General features: G+C 33.9%; 1 protein-coding gene across 1 annotated transcript; it reads left to right on the forward strand.

Annotated features, from left to right (window-relative positions):
- The first annotated feature begins 8,473 nt into the window (after positions 1-8,473).
- LOC110669723 (uncharacterized) lies at positions 8,474-11,047 on the forward strand. Its single transcript, XM_058152173.1, has 4 exons — positions 8,474-9,637; positions 9,743-9,874; positions 10,031-10,240; positions 10,625-11,047. The coding sequence occupies exons 1-4, from the start codon at positions 8,474-8,476 to the stop codon at positions 11,045-11,047; spliced, it is 1,929 nt and encodes a 642-aa protein (XP_058008156.1).
- Positions 11,048-11,618: the final 571 nt, after the last annotated feature.

Here is an 11,618-nt window from a genome sequence, read left to right on the forward strand (position 1 = left end):
ATATTTTCATCAATCCAAGTGTAACCCTCATTTGCTTACTTATCAACATCCCAAAACATCAATTAAATTCCTTGAGATAATTAATCTCCCAAGTTCTCATAGCTACCCAAAATGAAGCAACAATACAAATCCCTATTTAAAAAGCTCAATCACAAGTTAGACATGAGATTAACTTACTAGCATCACAAATTACTTTAATCACACTAATTCCCATCAAATACCATCAATTACATATAAGAATAATTCACTTACCTTCCCTTTTCATGGCTGCAAAGAATTACACACAAATACTCACTTAATTCCTTAAATTTTTAAACCAAACTACTCACCATAACCTCAATACAAACTTTAATTAAGCAAGGGAAGAAAAACTAGCACTAACCTTAATTTGAGCTTTAACAAACTTCACTAAAACTCTTTCTTTTTGCTCCCAATACACTGCCCATGATGTGTAGACTAAGTTTAATGAAGGAACTTATTAAAATCGAGGCTTGAAGATGGGTAGATGAAGGGAACACATGAAACGGCCATGGGAGGAGAGCTTGGAAGAACATTTGGCCATGGAAGAACTTGAGAAAGCAATTCGGCAAAGTGAAAAAAAATGAGGAAGAAAGTGAATTTGCATGTTGTCTACTTGGTTTTATATGTCCATAATCCCACTTAGTAGACACGAACCATAAATTAATGATTTAATTACTTAAAGTTTCATAATTTGCACATTTACCTCATTTCTTTCACTATTTATATAATGTACCTCATTTTATTTTCATGACATTTTCAAAGTGTAATACCACTTATTTTTTTAATGGACATTGAGATCAAAAGTCAACTCTAGTGTCCAATTGACCAAAATGCCCCTCTTCGGGTCAAATTCGGACTTTTTCGATGCTCTGGATTTACTCCTTGTCTGTAGATTTCTTAAATTTTCGTTTTGTTTATATTAACTTACTAAATTTTTCTTTAACATTTCCAATATCAATTACACCTCTGTAGGCCTTTAATTTGGTCTGAAAATATTTCCAGGGGTCTCGCATTCGGGGCTAGTCAGCGGTTTTGTAGTAACTTCGATCACGATCACCCATCATTGAGTTCGGCTCGTTTAACTTATTCACATTTTATCTCTTTTATTTTTTCTTAATTTTCTCATCACATATTTCATTATTTTATACTTCCCTTCTGCCATTCTGGTATAGTTCGGACATTCGACTTTGCAGGCGGACATTAGCCGTCAGACAGTGGGGCGTATGGACTCTGAAAGTGAGGATGTTACAAAGAAACCCAGTAAAAGAGATAGAGAAAATGGTGGAGAAAAAAAGAAGTTTCCAAATCCGGTGTAGGAATGAGAGCAAAATGTCGGCTGCTTCCTCCCCCTTGCCTTTTTTTGTGTCCTTTTTCTCTTCCTCTGTTTTTTTGTGTCTTAATGAGGTAAAAAATTCTCTATATATATTCTCTGACAACGAAAACCCTAAAATGATGTGTGAGAGTAATCATTTCACGTGGGAGAATCTTTTCTTTTCAGCTCATTTTATGAAGAAATGCACAACTTATGCAATATCTTGTGCGAATTTGGCGATTCTGAGGCTTCAGTGAGATTGCATAAGTTATGCGGACTACTGTACAAGTTCTGCATGCTTTGAAGCCTCCCGTGAAAATGCATAACCATCTTGCACATGTTATGCAATAAGTTATGTAAGTTTTAGCCATCTAAAATTCCTTTCGTGAAAATTTGTATAAAGAAGTTGCACAAGTTTTGCGATCGGTTGTGCAAGTTTGTAGTGCAGTCTCTTGTGAATGCATGAGAGAAGGTGTGAAAGTGCACAACTTATGTAGCCCGATTATACAAGTTTGCGATATTTAATTCCTTTTAATTCTTATGCAAAAACTGCACAGGTTATGCGGCAAATCATGTGGATTTCAACAACTTCATAATCTTCAATTTCCAAGTTTTATTTTAGCACTTTTGGATCTGAAAATCACTCCCTACTTGCACAATTGCTTTTTAGTTCCTCAAAAACACCACTTTATCTACAAAGTAAAAGCAAAATTACAAATTAGTCCAGAAATTGATAATTATGCAAAATTAACTAAATGACAAATAAAATTAATTAAAAATAACTAACAAACTAATAAAATAACTATGAAATCTAACTTAAATGACTATATAAAATGCATGTATCAGTAGAATACACTTATTAAGATTATATATGTTATGAATTAAGCGACTTAATTTATAGATATTTCATAGGAATGAATTATGGTCCATTTAAAATGCTAGTAGTGCGATTCAAATAAAATATTTTGTGAGATTTGTAGTGATCAGGAAAAGTATGAGTTAAAACAATATTTAGAGTAAATGTTAGTAATTGAATTCACTGAATTTAATATTACATTAGTTATTTTATTTTAATTTGAAAAATTTTTAATTATAATCTATAAAATTTTTATGAACATCTACTATATTAAAATTAAATTTATTTTTAATACTTATTATTGTGAATCAAAATTTAAACTAGTAAAAATTGTATATTGTTCAATAAAATTTAAAGAGTTAAATGAAAATATAATAAAAAAAATTCTCTAAAGCTCAAAACTACATAATTTTGTGATTTTGGCTTAAGTTATATTAATTTTTATCAATATATTATTCATTTATTTATTGTTATTTATAATTTAGATGAAAATATTATATAACTTATTATTAATATTTGGGATTATCTTATATTTTTATGTAAGAATTGTTTGTTTGATTTTAGTATTTTTCTTAAGTATGTCAATATGTTTTATTACTTTATTAATATTTTATTTTGATATTTTTATTGTTATTTTCATATTAGTACTATTATTTTATTGATATTTTAATAATAGAAATATATAATTATTTTTGTTATTTAAAAAAATATATAATAATGCTACAATTTTGAGTATAGGAACCGGGAACTAAACCAAATCGAAATCGATCTTTGGAATCAAATTATAGCAAAACTAAAACTAAATTGAAATCGAAATATTTAGAACCGAAGATGGAATTGAAATTTGGTTCCTCTTTAGTTCCAAAATAAAAGAATCAAAGTTCAATTCTGATTTTGATTCTTACAAAGAATCGAACGAGCTAAAACTGTGCACTCTTTGTGGTGATGCAAATTGAACTAAGGGACAGAGAGGGAGTGGCTTGAATCTGCAAGTTTGAATGGGTTTTTCTCCATGGGTTCGCTAGTCAACCTGGTTCTATTTTGCTCCAAACGACGTCGATCATGCCTTCCTTTGCTACACTCAATTTGTCAGAGGGAGGAGAGGCTATCGATGCGATGCTGGGTGGTCTTCATCGGAGAAGATGGAGAACGGAGAAGAGGGAGGTTGAGGTAGCTGGGAAGAGAGATTGATACAAAGTTTTTTTAATAGAAATTATTTTTGAAATTTAAAAATATAAATTTAATATTTTATTATTAAAAATCAAAATTAATATTTTATTTTTCTAAAAATTTGGCCAATTTATTAGAAAATTCTGACTTTATTTAAGTCAAAAAGTTGATTTTAAACTTATTAATCTTCACTGAAAATAGAAGGATTTATTTAGACATTTTCCATTTAAAGTCATAAAATGTTTGGCATAGATATTTTTTATATATCTTTTATAATCTATATATATAGATGCATAATTAATTGACACATATCATAATTATAAATAATAATTTTATTTATTTTAAATAAAATACTTGAAATTTACAAATTTAAAAATATTTAAAATTTTTATTCAATTTATTTTCTTTATAAATTTAATTATTGACATTATATAATAAACTCAACTCAACTCAACTAAGTCTTTATCCCAAAATTTGGGGTCGACTATATGGATTCACTTTCTCCACTCTAAACGCTTTCTCCACTCTAAACTATAGAAAGAAAAATTTGTGTAATTCTTCTAGGTCATGTTGTACTACTCTCCTCCAAGTCAATTTAAGTCTACCCCTTTTTTTCTTTCTATCCTCTAACATAATGTGCTCTACTTATCTAACTGGAGCCTCCGTATGTCTACGCTTCACATGACCAAACCACCTCAATCTCCCTTCTCTCAACTTATCCTCAATTGGCACCACTCCTACATTTTCTCTAATACTCTCATTACGGACTTTATCTAGTCTAGTATGGCCACTCATCCACCTTAATATTCTCATATCTGCAACTCTTATCTTAGACGCATACGGCTCCTTCAGTGCCCAACACTCACTATCATATAACATGTGATCGTATGGGCATGCGGTAAAATTTTCCTTTCAACTTATTAGGAATCTTGCGATCACATAAAACTCTCGTGGCACGTCTCCACTTCAACCATCCGGCATTAATCCTATAACTAACATCCTCCTCACATCTCCCATTTACTTGAAGGACTGAGCCGAGATATTTAAAGTGATTACTTTGGGACAGTACCATGCCATCCAAACTAACTCCTTCCCTATCACGGTTTAGCCTTCACTGAACTTGCAATGCATGTATTCTATCTTCGTTCTACTTAACTTAAAGCCCTTTGACTCTAGAGTACTTCTCCAAAGCTCTAGCTTTCTATTAACTCCTTCTCGCGTCTCATCTATCAGAATAATATCATCCGCAAACATCATACACCAAGGAATACTCTCTTGTATATATTTCGTCAATTCATCTAAAACTAATGTAAAAAGGTAAGGGCTTATAGCTGATCCTTGGTGTAATCCAATTGAGATAAAAAAATCTCTTGTGTCCCCTCTCCTTTGTGCACAATAGTCGTTGCTCCTTTATACATATCTTTCAACACTTATATGTACCTAATAGATAATCTCTTTTGTTCTAACACATTCCATAAGACATCTCTTGGAACACTATCATAAGCCTTCTCCAAATCAATAAAAACCATGTGTAGATCTTTCTTCACATCTCTATATTTCTCCATCAAGCTTCTAATGAGAAAGATCGCATCCATAGTTGAATGACTGGGCATGAAGCCAAATTGATTGAGAGAGATAGCAGTATCATGAAGTAGTTGATGCTCCACAACTCTCTCCCATAACTTCATAGTATGGCTTATGAGTTTAATTCCCCTATAGTTTGAGCAACTTTGTATGTCTCCCTTATTTTTAAAAATAGGTACTAAAATACTCCTCCATTCATCAGGCATTTTCTTTGAGTTTAGAATCTTATTAAATAATTTAGTTAACCATGCCACTTCCATATCTCCCAAACACTTCCACACTTCAATTGGTATTCCATCGGGTACATAGGCTTTACCCACTTTCATTTTCTTAAGTGCTTCCTTTACTTCTAAAGATCTAATCCGTCTAGTATAATTCACATTCTTTTCTATTGTTCTATAGTCTATATTCACGCTATTACCATTTTGACTATTATTAAAGAGATCATTAAAATAATTTCTCCATCTTCCTTTAATGTCCTCATCTTTCACCAACACTTTTCCTTCTTTATCCTTAATGCACCTAATTTGATTGAGATCTTGGCATTTCCTTTCTCTTCTCCTTACTAATCTATAAATATCTTTCTCCCCTTTTTTAGTTCCAAGTTTCTCATATAACTTTTCAAAGGCTTGTGCTCTTGCTTGACTAACTGCCTTTTTTACCTCTTTCTTTGCTATCTTGTGTTGTTCATATGCCTCATTATTATCACATTTAAGTAATTTCTTATACCATTCCCTTTTCTCTTCACTGCCTTTTGTACTTTCTCATTCCACCACCATCTCTCTTTTGAGGGTGGTCCATATCCTTTAGACTCTCTAAGTACTTTTCTAGCTACTTCTTTAATCTTTGATGCCATCTGTATCCACATATCATTGGCCTTCATATCCAGTTTCCATGCTTCGGACTCAAGAAGCTCATTTTTGAACTTCACTTGCTTTACTCCTTTGAACTCCCACCACTTTGTTCGAACTACACTATTTCTTCTGACCTTACTTGAATTATTCCTAAACTTGACATCCAAGACCACTAATCGATGTTGACTTGTTAAAGCCTCTCCTGGAATGACCTTACAATCCTTGCATAGAGATCTATTTGTCTTCCTGGTTAAGAGAAAGTCAATTTGGCTTCTATGTTGCCCCCTTTTGAAAGTTACTAAATGTGACTCTCTTTTTATAAAGTAGGTATTTGCTAGTATTAGGTCGTATGTCATAGCAAAATCCAGGATCCTTTTTCGCTCCTCATTAAAACTGCCAAAACCAAAACCTCCATGAACATTCTCATAACCTTGCCTATCACTTCCTACATGTCCATTCAAATCTCCACCAATGAAAAATTCTCTTCATTCGGTATGCGTTGCATTAAATCATTCATATCTTCCCAAAACCTTTGTTTACTCTCACTATCTAGTCTTATTTGTGGGGTATAAGCACTAACTACATTTATTATTTCTCCTTCTAGTACTAGCTTTATTAGTATAATTCTATCTTCTACTCTTTTCACAGCTATTACAGCGTCTTTCAGTATCCTGTCTATGATTATGCCCACTCCGTTCTTGATTCTCTCATTTCTGGTAAATCACAGTTTGTACCCTGAATTACCCACTTCCTTGCTTTTTTCACCTACCCATTTAGTCTCCTGAATGTAAGCAATATTCACCATTCTCCTTTCCAAGGTATCCACAAGCTCCATTAATTTTCCTGTAAGTGATCCAATATTCCAAGTACCAATCCTAATCCTCCTCCTATCCTGTTTCTTCCTAATTGGTCTCCTTCCATGATATCTTCTATTGTTTTCTATGTCTCTCTTGTGTTCTGTTCTACTATCTGTCCTATGGACTAACTTAAACCCTTGCTCACTTAACACCACACCCAGGCGCTGGCATGGCGCGTCGCTTTCTGTGAACGCCCTATACCCTTGCATATTTCTCATTACACCCGGGCTCTGATGTAGCGCATTGTAAGTAGAGGACGCCCCAACATTTATATCATTTGAATCCATATCATAAAGTGAGACGAAATTTTTACTCTAGTTGTCACCTACTGCAACCCTCCTCCTTTATCCGAGCATAGGACTGGCTAAGTGCAAACTACTTAGGCGGAGTTATTGACATTCTATAATACCAAATTTAATATATATGTGTGTGTGTGTGTGTGTGTGTGTGTGTGTGTGTGTTTGTGTGTGTGTGTGTGCGCTTTGTCCTCTCTTCCGCTGTTGCGGATGATAACCATAAGTAATCTTGCAGGAAAAGAAAATATCATTCATATAATCAGGAAAATGTTTACTTTTAACAAATGGGCACACCACTCGTGACTGGTTTACTTGGTTTGGGGTTGGGTCTCAAACACACCCCTCAACTTTTAGACCTTAGGGATCGAATTTACTCATCTTCTCATCTTCTTAAAAGGGCACACCACATTCTCTGATGTACACATCTTCTTGAATTACAAGTTATATCCTCTAGAGCATCAAATTAAAAAGGACTCATTTGATTCATCTTCCTGTGGATTCATTATTTACGAAAACCACGATTATCTTATTTCACTTTATCGCTCTCAATGTTCTTTGGAACTCCTTTACTTTGTCCTAAAGTGCTCCTTGATTATGACATTGGTCCACTGAAGATGTAAATTGCTCATCATCATCGGTGGTAATCACTTGAATAGATGAGGCTTTACAGGTTATCTTGACATCATCTCTGGCATTGACATTTTTCTTAGCAGTTTCTTGAAGCTGCAAGGAAAATTCAAGACTCCATGCCACATCGCCCATTGTTGGCCGTTCAAAAGCTGTGTCACGCACACAACTATCAGCAATATCCCCGAACTTGCTTAAAGAGACAATTGTGATATCACCCTTCAACTGTGGGTTAATAATATGATCAAGGGCTCCTCTCTAATAATATTTTTGTGCCCACTCAACTAAAATCACTTCTTCTTTTGGTAGGTTTGAAATCACTGGTGGCCGGGCGCATAATACCTCAAACAATACTGTACAGATAAGCTATTCCAGTCAAGGAAATACAAAATGATGTCGCAATGCTTGGAGAATAGCACTTAATGAAGTGATGCGTTTTGAAGCTTTATTTTTGTTCTATGTAAATTAAATTAGGAAGTTAGTTAGATGCTGAGCTATACAAATTTGTTGTAGTTTGTTGTAACCATTTCTAATTTCTCCCACTTACAACTCTTGTATAAAACTCGTGTTCTTGATTTCAATAGAGACTTTTCATTCTCCATAATTACAATTACATAATTTTCCATGGTATAAGAGCATCTTCTATGTAAATGGAGTTTCTTATTCAAATCTGATTAGTTCTCAAGTTTCTTCTCTTCTCTATTTCTTGATTTTTACTAAGTGTTTCTTTAAGATTCTTGCTACTGTTATTCATTGACAGCAAATGGAGGAAGTTGTGAACACAAGTAATCAGAATCCATCTTGTTCAAAGGAGGATAAGATGCTTCATCTGCAAAATTCTGATCATCCCGGAATGATCTTTGGTTAGCTCACCTTTATTGAAATAATTACCTAACATGGAGCAGATCCATGATAATTGCATTAAAAGCAAAGGAAAAATGGGTTTTATAAACGACAAATACAATATGCCAGATCCAAATTCAGAAAATTATGAGGAATGGCAGAAGGTAGACAATATGGTAATTTCTTGGATTTTACATGCACTTTCTAAAGATTTAGCTGAAGTTTTTCTTTATGCAACTACTTCTTATGAATTGTGGGAAGAAATTAATGAGAGATTTGGGCGTAGTAATGGGCCATTGATGTATCAACTAATGAAGCAAATTAGTACTTTTTTTCAGGGTAATAATTCACTTGTGGTGTATTACACAAAATTGAAAAGGTTGTGGGATGAATATACTTGTTCAGCACATGAGTGTGTATGTGGTGCCTCTAAACTTTTTGTTGAAATTGAAAATAAACATAAAGTGATGCAGTTTCTGATGGGATTAAATGATGCTTATGACCATGTGAGAAATCAGATTCTCATCATGGAACCTCTTCCCAACGTAAATAAGGCCTTTTCTTTGGTGACACGGGTTGAGAAACATAAAGACGTGTATAATAGTAATGAAGATTTTGGTAATAGTGCAATGGTAGTAAAAACTCAAGATTATAGTAGAGATGTTAAGGGTGGAAAGCAACAGTACAAGAAGAAGGAGGATAGAGTCTGCACTTATTGTAAAGCTACTGGACATGTGAAAGAAACCTGTTTCAAATTAAACGGTTATCCTGACTGGTTCAGTGAATATAAACAAAAGAAGGGAAAAGGGAAGATGAATGTGGTTGCTCAAATCAGTGAAACACCATTAAACTATGATGGTGGACATGTACCACAGAAGACAGATTGGAATGTGAAAATGATAATACAGGAAATGATGAAATATATGAAGGCTCATGGTCAAGGTCTTCTTGCACTTATGGCGAGGATTTGGTGTGTCAATTACACTGGATTTGCAGGCATGTCATCTAATTACTACTCTTATGATTGTAATGATAATGATCTAGGTGAATGGATTATAGATACAAGAGCCACAACCCACATGTGCAATAACCTTGATTTGTTCAGTACACATAAAAAATTAGCCAATTCCAACTATGTAACCCTACCTAATGGAACAAACAAAACTGTTTCTCACATTGGAACAATTATTCTTCATCCAAAGTTAAAACTTACAAATGTTTTGTTCACACCTAGCTTTAAATACAATCTTTTATCAGTTAGTAAGCTTACCCAATCATCTCATATAACCATTCAATTTTCTCATGACAAATGCATGTTGCAGGACCTAGTGACTAAGGAGGTTTTGGCTACTGGAAGGATGCACAAGGGTTTATACAGGCTAAATAAAAAGTCATTTAGCTTTTCCATTCCTTCATGTTCAAACTCTTGTAAACCACAATTCTCAGTATCTCAAGTGTGTCAAGTTACTAAGCCTGTATTAACCAAATTATAAGAGCTATGGCATATTAGACTTGGGCATGTATCCAAAAACAAATTGCTGCATATTAATACAATAAATGCCAAGGGTTGTGATTCTTATATTTGTAATGTTTGTCCTCTTGCAAAGCAGCAAAGGTTGTCCTTTGCCAAAAGTAAAATTTCAACTGAAGATATTTTTGAGCTAGTACATATTGACTTATGGGGTCCTTATTCTGTGCCATCAATTTCTAGTGCCAAATGTGTCGTAACATTGGTGGATGACTTCTCTAGAGCTACTTGGACATATTTACCGCATGATAAGACAACAGTGTTTGTTGTTATTAAAGAATTCATAGCAATGGTTAGTACACAATTTCAAAAGGCTGTAAAAGTCATAAGATAAGACAATGGGACAGAATTTGTGAATCAAAATTGTGATAGTTGGTTTAAAGAGAGAGGTATTGTTCATAAAAAATTCTGCCCATACTCCCTACAACAAAATGGAGTAGTAGAGAGAAAACACAAGCATCTCTTACAAGTAGCAAGGGCTTTAATGTTTCAATCTCAATTGCCACAAAGATTTTAGGAAGATTATATTCTTACTGCTACTTATATAATCAATAGGTTACCAAGTTCAGTTTCGAAATGGGAAACACCATTTGAGAAATTATATGGGAAATTGCCAAATTATAATCAGCTAAAAGTTTTTGGGTGCCTTTGCTTTGTTACAAATGTGCATCCATAGAAATCTAAGTTTGAAGAAAGGGCATTCAAGTGTGTTTTTTTAGGATATGTGCATGGCATTAAAGCATATAAACTATATGATATACAACATAACAAGGTAATTGTGTCTAGAGATGTGGTATTTCATGAAACCTGTTTTCCTTATCATTCTATTAAAGATACTTTTGTCCCATCATCTATTGTTTTGCCTAATCCTGTTTTTCCATTAGAAGTAATTTCTTCCCCTTCACCAAATAATTATGATCATACTTCATCCGCTCATACTCATGCACCTATGCCATTACCACCTTCACAACATATAGTTGATGCTCCATCACTTGTTGCTAATCCATCTTCTACCTCTCATATATTCCTAGTTATCTTAATGTTCTTATCCCTACTAGAAAAGTACAAGGCAAATAACCAGACCAGGCTGGCTAAATGACTTTATTGCTAATACTATTTCATATATAGACCCTACTGCATCATCCAGTTCAGCCACAACTCCTGAAGGTACACTTCCTTTCTCATCTTGTTTTATTTCTGAATCTACTTCCCTCACTACCTAGACTTTGTGGCAAATATATCTACAACTACTAAACCTATATCATATCACCAAGCATGAGAGGACAATAATTGGGTTAAAGCCATGCAAGATGAATTGGATGCCCTAGAGCTTAATAACACATGGATCCTGACTACTCTACCTAAAGGGAAAAAGGCAACTGCCTCTAAATGGGTGTACAAAATTAAGTACAAACCAAATGGATCCATTGACAGATTTAAGGCAAGACTGGTTGCTAAAGGGTTCAATCAACTACCTGGAGTGGATTACACTGATAATTTTTCACGATGGCAAAGTGGTCCATCGAGTTTTCTTGGCGTAGCTCGCTTATATTTGGCCTATCCACCAGTTAGACATCAACAATGCCTACCTGCATGGGCATATAGAAGAAGACCTCTACATGCAACCACTAGAAGGCTATACTAAAGCACAGTCAGGTCAAGTTTGCAAA

The sequence above is a fragment of the Hevea brasiliensis genome, chromosome 9, assembly GCF_030052815.1.
Source record: "Hevea brasiliensis isolate MT/VB/25A 57/8 chromosome 9, ASM3005281v1, whole genome shotgun sequence".
Taxonomy (NCBI): Eukaryota; Viridiplantae; Streptophyta; class Magnoliopsida; order Malpighiales; family Euphorbiaceae; genus Hevea; species Hevea brasiliensis.